At 41.6% G+C, this 20,997-nt stretch overlaps 1 protein-coding gene across 1 annotated transcript in view; it reads left to right on the top strand.

Annotated features, from left to right (window-relative positions):
* Window positions 1-20,661, top strand: part of SORCS3 (sortilin related VPS10 domain containing receptor 3) — a 650,187-nt gene extending 629,526 nt beyond the window's left edge. The window contains exons 23-27 of the mRNA XM_005698449.3: window positions 6,501-6,632; window positions 8,360-8,459; window positions 9,375-9,480; window positions 17,595-17,755; window positions 18,728-20,661. Of these exons, the coding sequence (XP_005698506.3) occupies window positions 6,501-6,632; window positions 8,360-8,459; window positions 9,375-9,480; window positions 17,595-17,755; window positions 18,728-18,792 (564 nt within the window). The 3' untranslated portion in view covers window positions 18,793-20,661. The remainder of the gene's footprint in view (window positions 1-6,500; window positions 6,633-8,359; window positions 8,460-9,374; window positions 9,481-17,594; window positions 17,756-18,727) is intronic.

Here is a 20,997-nt window from a genome sequence, read left to right as displayed (position 1 = left end):
CAGAAAAGTTCAGGCTTGACACATATTCATGATCCAGTAAATACTTGTGAACTAGTAGAATAGTCTTTGGAGGGAATACTTGAACTCCGTTTTAAAGGATAAACAATAGTTAACAGAGAGAGGATGATGACTCTCAGGTACAGTGAAAGCATGTGCAAAGCCATGGTCTATGGTAAGTACAGCATATTTGATAAGTGGCAGTTTATTTTAGCCAATCTATAAGTTATAAGGGCAGGTGTGACTGATGTTATGCTGGGATGGATTGATCATTTTGTGAAAGGTCTGAGCAGCTAAAAGGGGTTTTGCATACATCCTGTAGGTTCTGGGAAGTGTGAAATGTGTTCTTTCTTGATTATTTAGGTAAAAAAAAAAAAAAAACACAAAAATACTTTATTTATTTATTTAGCTAACAAAGCAAGAGATTTTATTGGGAAGTGGTGCCTGGGTGGAGAGCAGTAGGGTAAGGGAACTCAGGAGAACTGCTCTGCCACATGGCTCACAGTCTCAGGTTTTATTGTGATGGGATTAGTGGCTTTATATTTCAGACACCCAATCTTGTGGTAATACAGAGGATGGTCTCTAGAGGTGGGAAGTGAATAGGGTAGGGGATGGTTTCACAGGAGATGACCTGTTAAAAGACTACTGCACTTGTCTAAACCAGATGTAATAATAAAATCCTGAAAAGGAAAGATCCAAAGGCTAACTTAACCTGCTGAGAAATAGAACTGGTGACTAATAACATGTAGTGTGAATGAGAAGGAAGGAGAAGCTTTCTAATTATAAGAGTAGGAAGGAGAGGATTTTCCTTGCCATTGATCAAGATGGCAACTGTGTAGGAGAAACATACTTGGGGAGCAATGATGATTTGGTCTTTTATATGAGTTTGGAGTATCTGAGAAACAACTGGATAAAGATAACCAAGAGAGTTAAAGATATGATTGGAAATCAAGTGAGGTTTTTGTAGGAGGTAGTGAGGCTGGAACTGAGGCCATGGAGGTCTTGAAGTCTGCCCCCACCCCCCAGCCACCCTGAGAGGGAGAGGGGGCAGGACAGAGATGGATGCTGATGCTCTCCAAGGTAAAGGAGAAAGATCCAGGGAAGGACACAGAAAAGAAGCTGCCAGAGAGGAAAAATAGATATAAGAGCATTCCTGTGAGGAGCTGTCTATAAGAACCATACTTCATATCTGTTTACAAAAGCTTGTTCAAAGAGAGGGATGAAAATGAAATTGATCTTGTATGCCTTTGACTATGAGACATCTAGCATTGTGCTGGATTTGTATGATTGGAGTTAGGTCCTTCCACATACCCTAACTGAGTGATGCACCCTGTGGCCACTCTTCCCTGGGACACGGGGTCACACCTGCCATGACACTCCTTGAGTTTTTCCATTTTCTCCATTGGGTGATTATCTGACTTCAGTCTGTTCTCTGAGAATTACTTCCCCTGCCTAGTTAGAATAAATCCATCTTGCCTCCCAGTAGGGAACTGAGTTCAGTTCAGTCGCTCAGTCGTGTCCTACTCTCTACGACCCCATGAATCACAGCACACCAGGCCTCCCTGTCCATCACCAATTCCTGGAGTTCATTCAGACTCACCTCCATCAAGTCAGTGATGCCATCCAGCCATCTCATCCTCTGTCATCCTCTTCTCCTCCTGTCCCCAATCCCTCCCAGCATCAGAGTCTTTTCCAATGAGTCAACTCTTTGCATGAAGTGGCGCAAAGTACTGGAGTTTCAGCTTTAGCATCATTCCTTCCAAAGAAATCCCGGGGCTGATCTCCAGAATGGACTGGTTGGATCTCCTTGCTGTCCAAGGGTCTCTCAAGAGTCTTTTCCAACACCACAGTTTAAAATCAATTCTTTGGCGCTCAGCCTTCTTCACAGTCCAACTCTCACATCCATACATGACCACAGGAAAAACCATAGCCTTGACTAGACGGACCTTAGTTGGCAAAGTAATGTCTCTGCTTTTGAATATGCTATCTAGGTTGGTCATAACTTTTCTTCCAAGGAGTAAGCGTCTTTTAATTTCATGGCGGCAGTCACCATCTGCAGTGATTTTGGAGCCCCAAAAAATAAAGTCTGATGCTGTTTCCACTGTTTCCCCATCTATTTCCCATGAAGTGATGGGACCAGATGCCATGATCTTCATTTTCTGAATGTTGAGTTTTAAGCCAACTTTTTCACTCTCCTCTTTCACGTTCCTCAGGAGGCTTTTTAGTTTCTCTTCACTTTCTGCCATAAGGGTGTTGTCATCTGCATATCTGAGGTTATTGATATTTCTCCCAGCAATCTTGATTCCAGTTTGTGCTTCTTCCAATCCAGCATTTCTCATGATGTACTCTGCATATAAGTTAAATAAGCAGGGTGACAATATACAGCCTTGACATACTCCTTTTCCTATTTGAAACCAGTCTATTTTTCCATGTCCAGTTCTAACTGTTGCTTCCTGACCTGCATACAGATTTCTCAATATTTCTCAACAGTTTCTCAATACCAGATCGCCTGACCGGCAGGTGGTCAGGTGGTCTGGTATTCCCATCTCCTTCAGAGTTTTCCACAGTTGATTGTGATCCACACAGTCAAAGGCTTTGGCATAGTCAATAAAGCAGAAATAGATGTTTTTCTGGAACTCTCTTGTATTTCCATGATCCAGCGGATGTTGGCAATTTGATCTCTGGTTCCGCTGCCTTTTCTAAATCCAGCTTGAATATCTGGAAGTTCACGGTTCATGTATTGCTGAAGCCTGGCTTGGAGAATTTTGAGCATTACTTTACTAGCATGTGAGATGAGTGCAATTGTGCGGTAGTTTGAACATTCTTTGGCATTGCCTTTCTTTGGGATTGGAATGAAAACTGACCTTTTCCAGTCCTGTGGCTACTGCTGAGTTTTCCAAATTTGCTGGCATATTGAGTGCAGCACTTTCACAGCATCATCTTTCAGGATTTAAAACAGCTCAACTGGAACTCCATCACCTCCACTAGCTTTGTTCATAGTGATGCTTTCTAAGGCCCACTTGACTTCAAATTCCAGGATGTCTGGCTCTAGATGAGTGATCACATCATTGTGATTATCTGGGTCATGAATGTTTTTTTGGTACAGTTCTTCTGTGTATTCTTGCCACCTCTTCTTAATATCTTCTGCTTCTATTAGGTCCATACCATTTCTGTCCTTTATCGAGCCCATCTTTGCATGATATGTTCCCTTGGTATCTCTAATTTTCTTGAAGAGATCTCTAGTCTTTCCCATTCTGTTGTTTTCCTCTATTTCTTTGCATTGATCGCTGAGGAAGGCTTTCTTATCTCTTTTTGCTATTCTTTGGAACTCTGCATTCAGATGCTTATATCTTTCCTTTTCTCCTTTGCTTTTCACCTCTCTTCTTTTCACAGCTATTTGTAAGGCCTCCCCAGACAGCCATTTTGCGTTTTTGCATTTCTTTTCCATGGGGATGGTCTTGATCCCTGTCTCCTGCACAATGTCACAAACCTCATTCCATAATTCATCAGGCACTCTATCTATCAGATCTAGGCCCTTAAATCTATTTCTCACTTTCACTGTATAATCATAAGGGAGTTGATTTACGTCATACCTGAATGGTCCCTACTTTCTTCAATTTAAGTCTGAATTTGGTAATAAGGAGTTTATGATCTGAGCCACAGTCAGCTCTTCGTCTTGTTTTTGCTGACTGTATAGAGCTTCTCCATCTTTGGCTGCAAAGAATATAATCAATCTGATTTCAGTGTTGACCATCTGGTGATGTCCATGTGAAGAGTCTTCTCCTGTGTTGTTGGAAGAGAGTGTTTGCTATGACCAGTGCGTTCTCTTGGGAAAACTCTATTAGTCTTTGCCCTGCTTCATTCTGCATTCCAAGGCCAAATTTGCCTGCTATTCCAGGTGCTTATTGACTTCCTACTTTTGCATTCCAGTCCCCTATAATGAAAAAGACATCTTTTTTGGGTGTTAGTTCTAAAAGGTCTTGTAGGTCTTCATAGAACCATTCAACTTCAGCTTCTTCAGCATTAGTGGTTGGGGCATAGACTTGGATTGCTGTGATATTGAATGGTTTGCCTTGGAAATGAACAGAGATCATTCTGTCATTTTTGAGATTGCATCCAAGTACTCCATTTCGGACTCTCTTGTTGGCCATGATGGCTACTCCATTTCTTCTGAGGCATTCCTGCTGTAGTAGTAGATATGGTGGTCATCTGAGTTAAATTCACCCATTCCAGTCCATTTTAGTTCGCTGATTCCTAGAATGTCGACATTCACTCTTGCCATCTCTTGTTTGACCACTTTCAATTTGCCTTAATCCATGGACCTGACATTCCAGGTTCCTATACAATATTGCTCTTTACAGCATCGGACATTGTTTCTATCACCAGTCATATCCACAGCTGGGTATTGTTTTTGCTTTGGCTCCATCCCTTCATTCTTTCTGGAGTTATTTCTCCACTGATCTCCAGTAGCGTGTTGGGCACCTACTGACCTGGGGAGTTCCTCTTTCAGGTTCCTATCATTTTGCCTTTTCATACTGTTCATGGAGTTCTCCAGGCAAGAATACTGAAGTGGTTTTCCATTCCCTTCTCCAGTGGACTACATTCTGTCAGACCTCTCCACCATGACCTGCCCATGTTGGGTTGCCCCACGGGCATGGCTTAGTTTCATTGAGTTAGACAAGGCTGTGGTTCTAGTGTGATTAGATTGACTGGTTTTCTGTGAGTATGGTTTCAGTGTGTCTGCTCTCTGATGCCCTCTTGCAACGCCTACCATCTTACTTGGGTTTCTTTTACCTTGGGCATGGGGTATCTCTTCACACCAGCTCCAGCAAAGCACAGCCGCTGCTCCTTACCTTGGACGAACTGAGGCATCTGGCAAAACATCCTCAAGCTCCCTGGAGATGACTTCCAGCTTTGGGGGGCTTTCCAGGCTTCTGACTGCCACTCACTAGTTCTCTGAAGGTTGGCACTCTCTCTCTCTTTCCTTCATCACATCCCTAAGAGTTAACACCATCTCTAGTTCCAAATACGAATCGGAGCTGAGCTAATGGGAGACAGCCCCTCCACTCATATTCAGTCCAGTGTCTATTTATTCTTTCCTCACTGTCAGGCATCATTTGGAACAGTGAGGTAGCCGTAGAGACCATCCCCCTCTCCTCCGAATATTTTGGCAGACATAAAATAAGACCCTATTAAAGAAAAGACTGTATCAGATAAGCATACCTTACTGTGGGCATGATCTAAATTCCTTTCGTGGAAATCTGAAGTGCTAGGAGCCAGAGGCTGACTTAGAACAGGTCATTGAAGGTGAGATAGTCAGGGAAGACTTCTAGAAGGAGATGGGAATTTCTGCCAAGTCAAAAACTGTATTTACATATGTGTATATCATATTTGAATTGACAAAAGATTAGTTCTGGATAAAAGACTTTCAGGAGACACATAGGAAAGAATAGGACTACTCTTTACAGGGAAAAATTCAGAGTTTTATTTTCCTGCAGATTTTACCTTCAGATGGAAGCTTACATTTAGTTTTTATCAAAAAGCAATATAATCCTTTTACTCAACCCTCAGGAATAGAAAAATTCATTTAAAATTTCAGCATCTTAACTCAATTTTTAGTGTCTTATTCGTCATATGTATACGTTTTTATTTTTTTAGAGTTGTAGCCAAGGAAATGTAAAGAACTAGATCGGAAAGAATACAGCTCTCATTAAGCGTTTTTCCACGTTGTCTCACTGTGCTAATTATCATCTTTATGGTAGCATAACCATTATTTACTTAACTCTTTCGAATATTTAATATTTTCCCATTTATTGGATATTATAAGTAATGTCATGAGTGTTTCTTCCTCCAAATGCCCTTTCCTATATTTTGGATTATTTCTTTAAGACAAACACTCCAAATTACAGTTTCTGAATGAAGGGTCTGAATATGTTTATGACTTTACAGTAAGCCTGTTGAAAAATAAATTGGCAACATGTATCAGTTTTTAGTGCTGCCAGCAATAGTTGAGGAAACATCTTAATTGAAGCTGCACCAGTATTAGCTATTTTAACTTAATAAAAAATCCTGCTTTAGTAAGTGAAAACAAGAACTGTTTTGCTCTTTTTTTAATTTGCATTTTCCCGTGTTTGTTTATAACTTCTTCTTCTTCATTTGCAGCCAGTCTGTTCATGTTTTAGCCAGAAGCTCTAGTCTTCTTGGTGTAGAAAAATGGAAAATATGGGAGGAGCTTTTGCCAGTGTTGCCAGCAAACAATATTTTGCAGATCATTCATAGTAGTATTTTCATCTCATGAAAGATGTATGGAAGAGCAGAGGAGGCAGAGAAACTAATTCTCTGCTTAGCAGTTAAAGGGAAAGCAAAAGGAAAGCCTGAATGTGTGTTGGAAACTGTGCCTTAAATGCTGTATTAAAAATGCATAGTCAATATCCTTGTTATTGACTTGGGGAAGGCTGGATCCCTCAGGACCCCACTCTTCAGTCAAGTCTACGTCTTTGCAGGTAACCAGTGTCCCGGAAGACCAGATCCTAGTTGCTGTGCTCCCTGGCCTCCCCACTTCTGCAGAGCTCTTCATCCTTCCCCCCAAGAACTTGACGGAGAGGAGGAAAGGCAATGAAGGGGACCTGGAACAAGTAAGTGAGAGAAAACTTGGCTAGGACACTCTCCTGCACCACCCTCTAAGTGAACACAAAGTATTTCTAGCCCAAAAGGTAGACTGAACCCTTTCCTATTTGTCCACCAACCTGTCACTCATTGTCTGGCACCAGGGCTTTGGAGAGCAATCAGCTTTACCCAGAATAGACACAAACACTGGAGCATTCAGCCACACAGGAAAGTAAAGCACTCCTGAAATCATTCATTCCAACAGTTGCCATTCTTGCAACTTGCTCATGTCTCCCAGCTAATGAGTTGTCCTGGCGAAAAGAGATGGGGGTGGGGTGGGGGATGAAGAGAAGAATTTGAGTTTCCCTGTCTATTTCTCAAAAATGTGCTTCCTGTCTTGAAAGATCCTAGTCAACAGAAGTTCTGCTTCTAGGAAGAAAATGAACTGCTTTTAAACACGTGTCTTTGGAGAGAGATGGATTGCCTCATCTTGCTTTGACTAAGGAAGCAGCGTTCCCCAAAGGGATCATGATTTACTGTCTTTATCAAATGGCATATAGCTCTTATGATCTGCATACCTGCCTAGAAGTGAGGGTGGCAGTGGCCCCAAGTCTCCCTCTCTCTCTCCCTGCGCTTGCTGGGGTCTTACTTGACTGGGCTTTGCTTTACCTTCCCATGCCTTCCTGTGATGAGTTAGAAATAGAAATAAGTGAGAAAGAAGCTGCTGAAAACCAGCAGGAATCAAACATATTTGCTCCCTGTCGAATTAATCAATGTACAGACATCTTCCAAGTCCCTCTGCCACTCACCTAGCTGTCACCCCATCCCACGTTGGGCACAGTCCACCAAGGGCTGCACAGATGCCATCATGGTCAGTTTCTCTGGAAATGAAGTGGATCCTTGCATTACAGGGCTGCATATTGAAATCGGCCAGATATAAATTCAGCTTCTCAATGCATACATCCCTTTTACAAGACCTCTTTATTCTGAAATAGCAAGTGGCATGTGTGAGCTATATTTGGAAGCTACACTATCCATCCATTTAGATAAATAGGTAATTACAGTGATGAATAGCGGCTGTGATATTAAGGCACGGACAGCGAGATAAGAGTTGGGACAACAGCCTCAGTCTGCCTCAGCTTTCATGTGGGAATTACACAGTGATTAAATTGATGTTATGTGTTCTGAAGCTTGCTGGGGAAAAGGAAAGAGGAAAAATTATCCCATAAAAAGGAGGCAGCTTCTGCTCTGATGTTTGCCTCCCATTGTCTCTAAAAGAGAAACAGCAGAGGAGTGGGCTGTGGCGTACATGCCTGCTTTAATCCTGGCAGGGGCCTCTATCCTGTGTGTGTTGCTTGTTCACATTAAAGAACTAATGGTGGGTTGACTTTCTTTCACTGGGACCCATAACACGTCTCTCTATGGAAAGTTATACAGGCTTGGATGAAAAGACACTGAACTGGGAGTTGAATGAAGCATCTATGTCTGTTGTCAACTCAAATTCCCTAGGTGACTGTGGACACACCTCTGTCTCACTCTCCTTTCCAGTAATAGCAAAAAATACCAACTTGTCCCTGGCTTCACAGGGCTCTAGGGGCTGGGAAAACCAAATGGATAAAAATGTTCCAATATGCTGTCCTCAGAATAGGTTTTTATTATTATTATTTTTTTTGCCTGAAACCTGGTCTCTTTCTCCATGAGGGGTACCATCACATGACGTTACTTTCCATGCAGCTTCTCTCTTTTTTTCCTCCAGATTGTAGAGACTCTGTTTAATGCTCTAAACCAAAACTTGGTCCAGTTTGAGCTGAAGCCAGGGGTTCAAGTCATTGTATATGTCACACAGCTGACCTTAGGTAAGTGCCTAGAGGCATATGGGGTGGGGAGATGGGTATGGTGACCTGATATCCTGAAACAGAGGCGATGGTTACCAAATACCTTCCGATAAACGCTCATAAATGGCTTTGTGTAGTGATGGCAAGGAAAGATTAATTACATCTTTCTTGAGGTCTCTGGTTAGGGTGGCAAGAAGACATGTTTAGAAGTGGCTTTGCTATTGAATTCCTGGAGGAACTTCAGGAAAACCTGCAAGTTCTTTGGGCCTTGACTTTATTATGTTTCTTATGTATAACAGTTTAGTTCTCAATCTCCCTTAATTTCTACAGTTATCTGATTCAATGAATTTTGATTGGGAGACCAGATCAAATAACTTTAAAACTCCCTTCAATTTATAATGTTTAAATCTAAGTGAAAAGAGGGACTAGCTCTGGGTGGTTGATTTATGAAAGAAATTCTAAAAAGGCATGGCCCATTGGACACCCACCTTTGGCTCTCTGGAAAAGCCTATTTGCTAACTGTTTCTAATTAATGAAAGCTTTTCAGATGTAGAGGTTCCACATGTGCCCATCCAGCCACGTTTTACCAGAATTGACTAGAGGGAGAAATGGAAACACTCTATTACCTATAATCATATTGACAAGCACTCAGGTGTCTAAGAAAAGGAGCATTCATACCCTATTCCTGCTCCCCTTAGCTGAGTACAATTTACAGCAGGAACAGCAGGCTTTCCCAGGCAGAGCAAAGAGTTTACTTTCCCTAAGAAGCTGTGATCAGGGTACCATCCTCACTGAAGCCAAGCTTCCTCTGCCCAGATAGCGTGCAGGGCAATCGGAGGCTGTATATAAGGCTGGAGACCAGCTGGCCTCATTCTCCAATGGAGACTCCTCCCAGCTAATAGCTTCTGAATGAGCAAGTCTGTTCTTTCCTCCTAGCTCCGCTGGTGGACTCTAGTGCTGGGCACAGCAGCTCAGCCGTGCTTATGCTCTTGTCAGTAGTATTTGTCGGCCTGGCTGTGTTTTTGATCTACAAGTTTAAAAGGTATGTGCTGCCGTCACTCAATTTTAGGCATGGGGCTAGGTTCCTGGGGGCTGATTCTTCCTGTAATTTACATTGCTAAACTCATCCCAAATATGTGATATTAACTTTCCCTGAAGCTGTATTTGGCCTTGGGAAAGAACAGGACATGTTTTAGGGTCAGAGAATAAATGGACTTAATATGAATCTCTCCAGTTTATAATTATGTTGAATTGGGAAAATGAAGTGGCTTAGATGGTAAAGAATCTGCCTGCAATGGGGGAGACCTGGATTTGATCCCTGGGTCAGAAAGATACCTTGGAGAAGGGAATGGCAACCCACTTCAGTATTTTTGCCTGGAGAATTCCATGGACAGAGGAGCCTTGCAGGCATCGTCTATGGGATCACAGAGTCGGACATGACTGAGTGACTAACACAACACTAGGAAAATGAGGGGTAGCCTATGAAGTCAGTTTCTTTTCTTGAAGAGAAGTTTGAGGGGTTTTCAGACCTCATTTAAGTTTCTATAGTAGGGTCTCAAATATTTAGGAGATCTTTTTCTACAGCTTACCACTCATCTAAGGTGACTAAGTAGAGAAATGCCTGTGTGTGTGCTCAGTTGTATCGGACTCTTTGCTACCCCAAGGACTGTAACCTGTCAGGCTCCTCTATCCATGAAATTTTCCAGGCAAGAATATTGGTGTGGGTTGTATTTTCTCAGTTCAGTTGAGTTCAGTCGCTCAGTTGTGTCCAATTCTTTGAACTGCAGCAGGACAGGCCTCCCTGTCTATCACCACCTCCCGGAGCTTACTCAAACTCATGTCCATTGAGTCAGTGATGACATCCAACCATCTCATCCTCTGTCGTCCCCTTCTCCTCCTGCCCTTAATCTTTCCCAGCATCAGGGTCTTTTCAAATTAGTCAGCTCTTCGCATCAGGTGGCCAAAGTATTGAGTTTCAGCTTGAATGTCAGTCCTTCCAATGAATATTTAGGACTGATTTCCTTTAGGGTGGACTGGTTGGATCTCCTTGCAGTCCAAGGGACTCTGAAGAGTCTTCTCCAACACCGCAGTTCAAAAGCGTAAATTCTTCAGTGCTCAGCTTTCTTTATAGTCCAACTCTCACATCCATACATGACCACTGGAAAAACCATAGCCTTGACTAGATGGACCTTTGTTGATAAAGTAATGCATCTGCTTTTCAATATTCTATCTAGGTTGGTCATAATTTTTCTTCCAAGGAGCAAGTGTGTTTTACTTTCATGGCTGCAGTCACCATCTGCAGTGATTTTGGAGCCCCCAAAATAAAGTCAACCACTGTTTCCACTGTTTCCCCATCTATTCGCCATGAAGTGATGGGACCAGATGCCATGATCTTCGTTTTCTGAATGTTGAGCTTTAAGCCAACTTTTTCACTCTCCTCTTTCACTTTCATCAAGAGGCTTTTGAGTTCCTCTTCACTTTCTGCCATAAGGGTGGTGTCATCTGCATATCTGAGGTTATTGATATTTCTCCCAGCAAACTTGATTCCAGCTTGTGTTTCTTCCAGTCCAGTGTTTCTCATGATGTACTCTGCATATGAGTTAAATAAGCAGGGTGACAATGTACAGCCTTGACGTACTCCTTTTCCGATTGGGAATCAATCTGTTGTTCTATGTCTGGTTCTAACTGTTGCTTCCTGACGTGCATACAGATTTCTCAAGAGGCAGGTCAGGTGGTCTGGTATCCCCATCTCTTGAAGAATTTTCCACAGTTTATTGTGATCCACACAGTCAAAGGCTTTGATGTAGTCAATAAAGCAGATATAGATGTTTTTCTGGAATTCTCTTGCTTTTTTGATGATCCAACAGATGTTGGCAATTTGATCTCTGGTTCCTCTGCCTTTTCTAAATCCAGCTTGAATATCTGGAAGTTCACAGTTCATGTATTGTTGAAGCGTGGCTTGGAGAATTTTGAGCATTGCTTTACTAGCGTGTGAGATGAGTGCAATTGTGGGGTAGTTTGAACATTCTTTGGCATTGCCTTTCTTTGGAATTGGAATGAAAACTGATCTTTTCCAGTCCTGTGGCCACTGCTGAGTTTTCCAAATTTGCTGGCATATTGAGTGCAGCACTTTTACAGCATCATCTTTCAGGATTTGAAATAGCTCCACTGGAATTACACCATCTCCACTAGCTTTGTTCGTAGTGATGCTTTCTAAGGCCCACTTGACTTCACATTCCAGGATGTCTGGCTCTAGGTGAGTGATCACACCATCATGATTATCTGGGTCATGAAGATCTTTTGTGTACAGTTCTTCTGTGTATTCTTGCCACCTCTTCTTAATATCTTCTGCTTCTGTTAGGTCCATACCATTTGTGTCCTTTATCAAGCCCATCTTTGCATGAAATGTTCCCTTGGTATCTCTAATTTTCTTGAAGAAATCTCTAGTCTTTCCCATTCTGTTGTTTTCTTCTGTTTCTTTGCACTGATCTCTGAGGAAGTCTTTCTTATCTCTCCTTGCTATTCTTTGGAACTCTGCATTCAGTTTGTATATCTTTCCTTTTCTCCTTTGCTTTTCGCCTCTCTTCTTTTCACACCTATTTATAAGGCCTCCTCCAACAGCCATTTCACTTTTTTGCATTTCTTTTTCTTGGGGATGGTCTTGCTCCCCGTCTTCTGTACAATGTCATGAATCTCCGTCCATACTCCAGAGCATCTTCCTGGCCCAGGGATTGAACCCATGTTTCTTGGACCTCCTGCATTGGCAGGTGGATTCTTTACCACTGCCCCACTTCAGATGTTAAATAGAGAAAATATAGCTGAAATGTGGTTACATACATACACATACATACTTGTATAGTGGTTATTATCCAGTATCTCTGTATAAATTTGCATGCAGAAGTATACATTTTTTAATCCTCCTCCCTATTTTCCCTATTTCTAAAGGTAAATAGATCAGAAAAACCAAACCCCACATATATTCAAAATTTATTTTTGAAGACCAGAGGAGGGGTGATATAATAGGATACTCATTAAAAACATGAAATTGAAATCAATAATTCTGTACCATTATTTATATAATGTAATGCATCAACAAAGCATATACTGGTTAAGAGCATGAACTCAAAATCAGACAGACTCAGTTTTATTTTAGCACTTGCAGCCTTAGGCAGTTGAATCTGCCTCTCTAACTAAGCCTTCATTTCCTCATATGTAAAATGGAAAAGCAATAATACTTTATAGGTTTGCTACATGTTTTCAAGGCAAAAATATCTATATCTAGTACATAATATGTACTAGATCTCATGATTTTTCATGAAAAATTTTATAATTTCATGATTTTAAAAAAAAATCCTGAAAGCTAAGCTATTTTGAATAACAGTGTGCCTCCAGAAGGTGACTCTATGTCACAAACTGGCACATAGTAGGCTCATATGTATCAGTGGCATAGAAAGGTGCATCACAGGAAGTCTGTGTAATGTAAAAGTATCATTATTTATTGTCAGATGAATTTTGAAACTATAGCTTTGGAATTTTTCTAAACTCCGAAGGTAATGCTTTTAGAAGAGATCAGCGGAAAACATGCTTCACTCTACCTTCCCTTCCTCCAGCCCCTGTCAGCTCCCTGCTAGAGGATTTCTCAGGCTTAAAAAATACATATAATAAGTTTTAGTCAGTGTACATCTACACACTGGCCAAACAGCAGGAATCCTTCCACACTCTCCATTAGAAGGACAAAGTGGGGTTTACCGTCCTTCTCAGTATATAGACTAATGCTTGGGTCCATGTCCTCTTGGATCATGATGTGTCAACCCACCTACCATGTTCCATTTGAAGAAGGGAAAATCCTTCTTATCCAATTAGCAAAGATTCAATATATTAATAGAGATGGTCTGGTCAGAGCAATACCCATTTATGAAGATACTTCAGTTACATACAAAGCACAGTTTCATTCATTCAGAGATTTGGTTTGGGGGATGCCTGGTGGTTGCTGAGGCTTGAGGATCAGCTAAACCAGATTTATCACCTTCTGGCTCCTAGAACTCCGCTTTTGCTGAGAACAGGGGCCAGTAGAAGTCCTGCAAAGAGTTATTTGTGTCAGGTGTCTCCAAATTAAGGCCAGAGGTATCCTGTGACTTAAGAAAACTTTCTCTTCTCTTGTGAGTGAAGTGAAGTCACTCAGTCGTGTCCGACTCTTTGCGACCCCATGGACTGTAGCCCACCAGGTTCCTCCATCCATGGGATTTTCCAAGCAAGAGTACTGGAGTGGGTTGCCATTTTCTTCTCCAGAGGATCTTCCTGACCCAGGGATCAAACCTGGGTCTCCCACATTATAAGCAGACGCTTTACTGTCTGAGCCACCAGACAGCCAACTTATTAATGTAGCTATGTCTTAATGTGCAGACTTTAATACTTGAATCTATGCCAGGTAATAGCATTTCTGAATTATTCTGCCTCTGTAGAATAATTAAATACCAGCCAACCCTTTCTTAAATACCAGTCAACCCTTTCTATGTCCCTGGCAGTGAATTAGGATACAGGAAACAAATACTAGTTAAAATGGATAAACAATGAGTCAGTTAAGAGTAACCAATCATCAGTTAACTTTTCTTTTCTAGTCACTTTTCTGGAAGCTTTTCTTCCAGTGCCCAAGCCTGTTGGCTGAGGTCCTATTGGATCTCCCTGTATTTCTTTGTTCTCCTTTCCCTCTCACTACCCACCTGGAACTCCAATGATGGCTATATGGAGGGTACCTGGCCTGCCAGCAAGTAAAGGTCAGGTTCTTATCCATGGTTCCCAGAGTCTCCTTTGCTTCTTTCATTTCTGTCCAACAGAACTTTCTGCAATGATGAAAATTCTTCATGATCTCTACTGCCCGATACAGTAGCCACTGGTATGGTGAAAAAAATGAATTTTCAGTTTTATTTAACTTTAATTAATTTAAAGTTAAATAGCTATAGCTGACTAGCAGACACTTGGACAGCATAGGCTAGGGGACGTGTCATTCTCTTTCTGTTTCTAGATCACTCACAGGCTTTGTTTTCAGACCCCAGACTTTCTCTCTGCCATCTCCAACATTAATTCATTAAGCCAATAATTCATTCAGCAAACATTTATTGAATGTGTGCTCTGTACCAGGCATTGTCTACAATCTCAGCATCCTAAGTGGTCACTTAATAAAAGGGGAATTGAATTATTTAAAGGAATCTTGGAGATCATAGTAACTCTTTTCTCCTTCCTCTGTTAAGGGACTATATTTGATCTTATTCTTGGATAGTGACTGCTATTTTGTGATATCTTTGGCAATATAATAAAAAATCATTTTGTGATTTTCTGAAAATTCTGCCTAATACCACCTTCTTTCTAGACTGTAGATTTGTTTTTTTTCTTATTGTCCAAGAAGACTTTTGGGTTGTTGTATTTTCTGGTCTTTTTTTTTTTTTCCAGTAAGGCTTTCATGATAGTGTGAAGCCTACTCTGCTTCTTCTAAATTCTTCTCACAAGCTTCTAACACTTAATCATAGTTGGAACAAACAAATAAAAGCTGAAATTTATATAAATGATTTGGCTTGATCCATCTTACTCCTCTTATTAAGATCCTCTTATTAAAACTTATATGAATGTATAGCTCAGGACGTGCCTCTAAACTTCATTTCCCACCTTTCTTTTCTGCAAAGTGGGATTTAGTCTTGACTTATAGTCTCAAAAGTCTTAGAGGTGGATGTGTTAAAAAATGAACAGCAATTTGAAAAAAAAAATTAAATGCTGCCGATTGTGACATAAAATTCATTCTCTTCCAACCATCTATTAAAAATATTGAAATAAAGTGTGTTTTCAGAGAGGCAAATAAGGTAAGCAATCTTTATAAGGGCAAGTATATCCAAATTTTCACAGGTATCAAACATTAAAAAAGCAGGAAGGGGGAGACAGTGATCTCTGGCTGAAGCTCTGAAGTACCCAGACTTGTGTGATCAGGAGTGGTTTGACTGCCCCAGCACCTAATAAATATTGCAGTTGATCCCAACATTCACGAGTAATATGTACTTTGATGATTAGAAGAAATCACAGTCATTAGGCTGCCTTTCTATTTAGATAAGAAGAAAGTAAGGGCTAGCATGAAATTTTAATTACTCACATTAGGAGAGCCTGTGGTTTGCTGCCTCACACATAATCTATTCATTTAAGGTTCTTGTAAATTATATTAAGCTAGTTTAGACCAGTAGGAGTCAAGGGACACCTCCCTTAATGTATGGAAAGCAGCCATTAAAAACATGAAAACTGGATGTCAATGAAAGATAGAAACTGTCCATGTTTCAAACATATTTTGAGGGCTTTCCAAATTAGCTACAGAAGGCCTTATTAAATGCCCACATTCTACCTTGTTGTGGGGTTGAAGCAGGGAAGGGAATGTAGATGCTTAAAAATACAACTGGTTGGCACTAGGGCAATAGAGTGATTCTGCTTCACACTTTCACAGAATGTTCTGTATTCGGATGGGTGTCATATGCCTTGAGTTCTTATAACATCTATGCCAGTAATTAACTTCATGAAAATGTCTGAACTTCAGGCCAATTTCCCCACCATGTAATGAGGTAAGACAGGGCTCTTCTATCTGTAAAATTCTAAGATAGAAGTGTGGTCTTTTTGTTAGAGGGCATAATAAATGAAAATAGAGCATTAGCTTTGAGACCATCTATCTATTTATTCAACAAATACTTACTGAATATAAACCACATCCCAAGCACTATGTTAAGTGTATAGCATTGAAAATGGAAAATGTTGACCTTGCAGACATGGGGCTTTAGTGGAAGAGAAAGACAGAAATGAAGTCCACACACATGGCCTATTCCATCACCCTAAACCAACACCCTATTCATTTCTTTCACAGACACCATCCTGTTATTACACATTTATGGTGGGAGAGTTTGAGTGGTCAGGAGAGGCCTCTCAGTGTGGCCTATAAGCCAAATTCTGCCAGGCAAGAAAGACACTATCACAAAAAGACTAGAAGGTGTATTACAGAGGGAACAGTTTATTCAAGGTCCCCTAGGTGGAGACGAGCCTGATGTATTAGAATCTTGAAGCTCAAAGATTGGGTTTCAGACTAGCGGCATCACCCAGCTGGGAACTAGGCAGAAATGTAGAATTTCAACCCATCCTGTTCAGACCTCTAGAGCAACAAATGCATTTTAATAGGAACCTGGTGAGGCATAAGCACATTGAAGTTTAAGGAGTGTGGGATTAGAAGAAATCAAAGGAGGCTACAGAAGCTGGTGCACAGTGGGTCAGGAAATAACAGAGATGAGTCAGGAGATAAGTACTCCCATAAGATTTCAGTCTTAAGCTTCCTGCTTCTTCAAACTCGAGTCTGTCTGCCTTGTTTACAAACCTACTACTTTGGTGTCTTTGAAGGAAGTTACTTCTCTTAATCCTTACCTTAGATAGCATCACTGACTCAATGGACATGAGTTTGAGCGAACTCTGGGAGATAGTGAAGGACAGGGAACCCTAGTGTGCTGCAGTCCATAGGGTTGCAAGGAGATGGACATGACTTAGTGACTGAACAGAGAAGAGCAATCCTTGCCTTAATCCTCTCCACAATCCTAAGAGAAAGCTATTATTATTCCTGTTGAACAGATGAGGAAACTGACTATGGAAGTATTTACGATACTTGGTCCATGGATGGTGTTCTGAAAATGGTAGCAGTGGCTATAAGTCTTTTATCTCCTCTCCTATTTATAAAGGAAACCAATGTGAGTTAATTAAATGGATGTAAACTTAGAAAAAGCTGTCTTTTCATTATGATGCCACCTCATAGTCTCAAAGTTCAGCTCCTTTATAAATGTAGTAACTGGTAAATATTTTAAGGGTTTTAATCCACAGCTGGTCAATAGTATTGCCCTTCTTTTTACACTTGCTGGTTTTGCCCCAGAAAAAGGTGAATTCCTTGGGGAGTTCTGTGGTTTACAATTCCCCTGGGCATCTGGGTCCCTCCTTGTGTTCTTTGACTTCGTGAAGACAGTATCTGGGTGGCCAGCCCCTTTCCCTGACTTTGATCCTGTAGCTTCCTCCTCCCCGTTATCACCCAGGATTTCCAACTGCCTCAGTGTGGCATGCCCTGTGATTACAATCTGATTTTGCTCCTGTCCCATGTAGGAAAATACCCTGGATTAACATCTATGCTCAAGTCCAACACGACAAGGAGCAGGAGATGATTGGGTCAGTGAGCCAAAGTGAAAATGCCCCCAAAATCACACTCAGCGACTTCACCGAGCCCGAGGAACTGCTGGACAAAGAGCTGGACACCCGGGTCATAGGTATGTGTACTGGAATCCCCAAGCTCCTGATTCCTCTGTCTTCCAGACACTGAGTCAGCCAGCCCACGTAGCCTGTCCTTCAGGGAGAGTCTAGAGGGTGGGAAAAGAAACAGTTGCCTCAGTGACATAAAACCTGACATAATCAGGTTTTAAAGTGTCTGCCTCCGCTGACCACATGAAATTGGCAGAACTTTTTCTCTTAAAAGTCGATCAAGATCCAAAGTGCTGGAGTCTGAGTGGGAGAGGGCTGAGGCCAACTATCCATTGCTATTGGACTCTTCTTTTTTTCCTTTAAGGCAAAGATTATGCATCCTAATAATCACACAAATAGGGAGTCTGCCATCAGAGAGCCCTGCATTCATTTTCTTGCTCTGTCAATCTGCTAGTTCTGTGGTCTCTCTGTGCCTCATATTCCTCATCTGTGAAATGGGAATAACATTACCCACCTTGTAAGATTGTCGTGATCATAAAGTGGCGTACGTCATTAGCACAGTGCCTGCCACATGAGAAGTGTGCAATTCCTATTGGCTAGCACTGTTGAGTCACAAGAGTATAAGATGGCAAGGTATTGATGCTACCTTATGTGCTGGCATGGGAGAGGGCAAACATTAAACACAGATTAGATAAGGCAGTGACCTGATAGGATAGACCACCCAGCTGCCCTGCTTGATAAACACACAGCAAGGTGGCTTGGTATTGGACTTCCCTTGTGGCTCAGACGGTAAAGCGTCTGTCTACGATGCAGGAGACCTGGGTTCAATCTCTGGGTTGGGAAGATCCCTTGGGGAAGGAAATGGCAATCCACTCCAGTACTATTGCCTGGAAAATCCCATGGACAGAGGAGCCTGGTAGGCTACAGTCCATGGGGTCGCAAAGAGTCGGACACAACTGAGTGACTTCACGTTCAAAGCAAAGATCCATCCTCCTGTGACATGCGCATCCTTACCTTCCTTTGTCTTCTCTCCCCTGCAGGAGGAATCGCCACCATTGCAAACAGTGAAAGCACAAAGGAGATCCCCAACTGCACTAGTGTTTAATACCAACAAGCTGCGTGGTCAACCATCTTTCTGACTTTTTATTTTTGATGATTCCTATTACTCTTATTATGGAAAAATGAAATGTCTTTTTTACCTATTGTTTACCAAGGGCCCCATGAATAGCAGGCAGATGCTTAGCTTTGGGAGGCAAAGCATACTTAGCTGATTATGAGCCACGAAGAATAAATGGCTGTTTTTGTGCTAAGGGCAAAGGATGCATCTTCCCATGGCTTTCTCACTTCATTCTGCCATTTATAGTGCAAGAAATCTTGTTTCCCCTGTGGTCTGTCTTTTTATTTTTTTAAGTTGGGTTGGTTTTCCACTAACCTCCCATCCTCTCCCTGCCCTGTACAGCACCAAACCACCAGTACCCGGCTCCTCCCTCCCAGCACACCCACCTAAAACAGAAACCATTTCCCAGTTAGATCTGCAGAAGGTAGGTTGGTGGGGAGTGAGCGTGGCTGCAGAAAGTACACATCTGTCAGGAGAGACCCTGCCTCATGCATGTCCATTGCGAGGCTGCAGACGGCTTATTGTATATAATTACAATGTAAATAGCTTTTTATTTCCTAAGAAATAATTTAATGTTTAGTAAAAAAGAAAACTGAAAAAAGAAAGATGCGTCTGTTGGCTTATGCACTCCGCTTCGGAGCTGACCCACCCCCAGGCCTGCTTGATGTGTTGGGTTCTGGATGCTCCCCAGTTGTCTGTCGCACTTAACTCTTGCATCTCTGTGTCCCTGCCATCACTGGTTTCTATTTCTATATATAAAGTGGGGAGGGGGAGTACTTCTTGGAAACAAACAACTGGTAAAGGGAGGACAAGAGTGACATCGTAGAACATGTGAGTTTTTGGTCCCATTTGTGATGTGGAAGAAGTTGCAAGATAAAGTCCACTAGAGACTTCAGACTGAAACCCAGATGGGCAAACAAGGCTTCCCCTCCAGAAGAATGAGTTTGAGGATAGTTATCAGTCTGAGGTTTTCTCTAAAGAAGCCAGGCAATGGATCTAAAAAAAAATGGCATCCTGTTTTCTGGTTGGATTCCATGGAATTGTATAATGCTTACAGGGAATTCTCTGGCTATTCATAACTCAGAAAAGTCCCTTGGGCACTAGGTTGAGTCCATGAGTGCCTCAGCCTGGGAGAAGTTAGAGGTGGGAAGGGAGCCAGCACTAGTGGAATCGTGTGGCCGTGCAAACCCTGCAGGTAAATAGGGGTCTAGCCTTTAATGATCTTAGTCGAAGTTGATTTTAGCAAAGCTGTGCTACTTGCTTGTCAGATGTACACAACTTCCTTAAAGTCAAATGTCTGCCTTCAGTTCTCTTAAGATAGTTCTTGCATCTGGGGCGAGTAACTTTCAAAGCCAGTGTTCTCCCGCACCCCAGTCCCTCCACACATTTCACATGCCAGTTCTTTTTAGGAGGGTTGCTTGAAACCATGCTGTAGCATTGTTTTATTTTGGACTCAGCTTGAGCACACTTGTTTTAAAGAAAAGGTATACTGTATATATATATATGGGAGGAGAGGCTAAATTTTGTACCTGTCCATTTTTGTGGGATATTGTTCACATCCTTCTCTGTGAGACATTGAGAGAATGTGACCTCGAGAAATTGGACTGGCTACAGCATAGAATTAGGACTATTTCTAAAGATCCTGCTTTTTCATTTCAAGGGTTAAATGGGGCAGACAATTGCAATACTTGTACTAAACACTGGAATACAAATGCATGAGTCATATCTATATATACAGTATATGTACATATACTGTTCTTGGTTTTATTGTTCCATTTGAATATTTCTACTGTAAAAAAAAAAAGACAGTGGTTTTGAAATTGTTGAAAATAAATGTATTTTTGTACATCAAAGCTATATACCTGGCTGAGAGTTCTCTCTTCGGGCAGTTGTCTTGATCTATCGTATCAGTCAACTATTGCTGCAATATTTCTCCATGGGTAAATCTGACAAGTGTCTAAGAGCAGATGTTGATGCTTTGCTTGTGAGTCTTCAGGTTGGCTGTGATTTGGCTGAGCTCACTTGGGGTTGACCAGGCTCTCCTGAATGCACCCTTCAGTTGGTTCAACCCTGCTTATCATTCTGAGACCAGCAGCCCCACCCCAGGATGTTATTTTCACGGTAGATCACAGAATTCCAAGTGAGACCAGCAGCATATGTTATCCTCTAAGGCCTTGGCTCAAAATGGCCCCT

Source organism: Capra hircus, chromosome 26 (assembly GCF_001704415.2).
Source record: "Capra hircus breed San Clemente chromosome 26, ASM170441v1, whole genome shotgun sequence".
NCBI classification, from domain to species: Eukaryota; Metazoa; Chordata; class Mammalia; order Artiodactyla; family Bovidae; genus Capra; species Capra hircus.
Note: the sequence above shows the minus strand (reverse complement) of the source record. Positions and strands in the feature narration are given on the sequence as shown.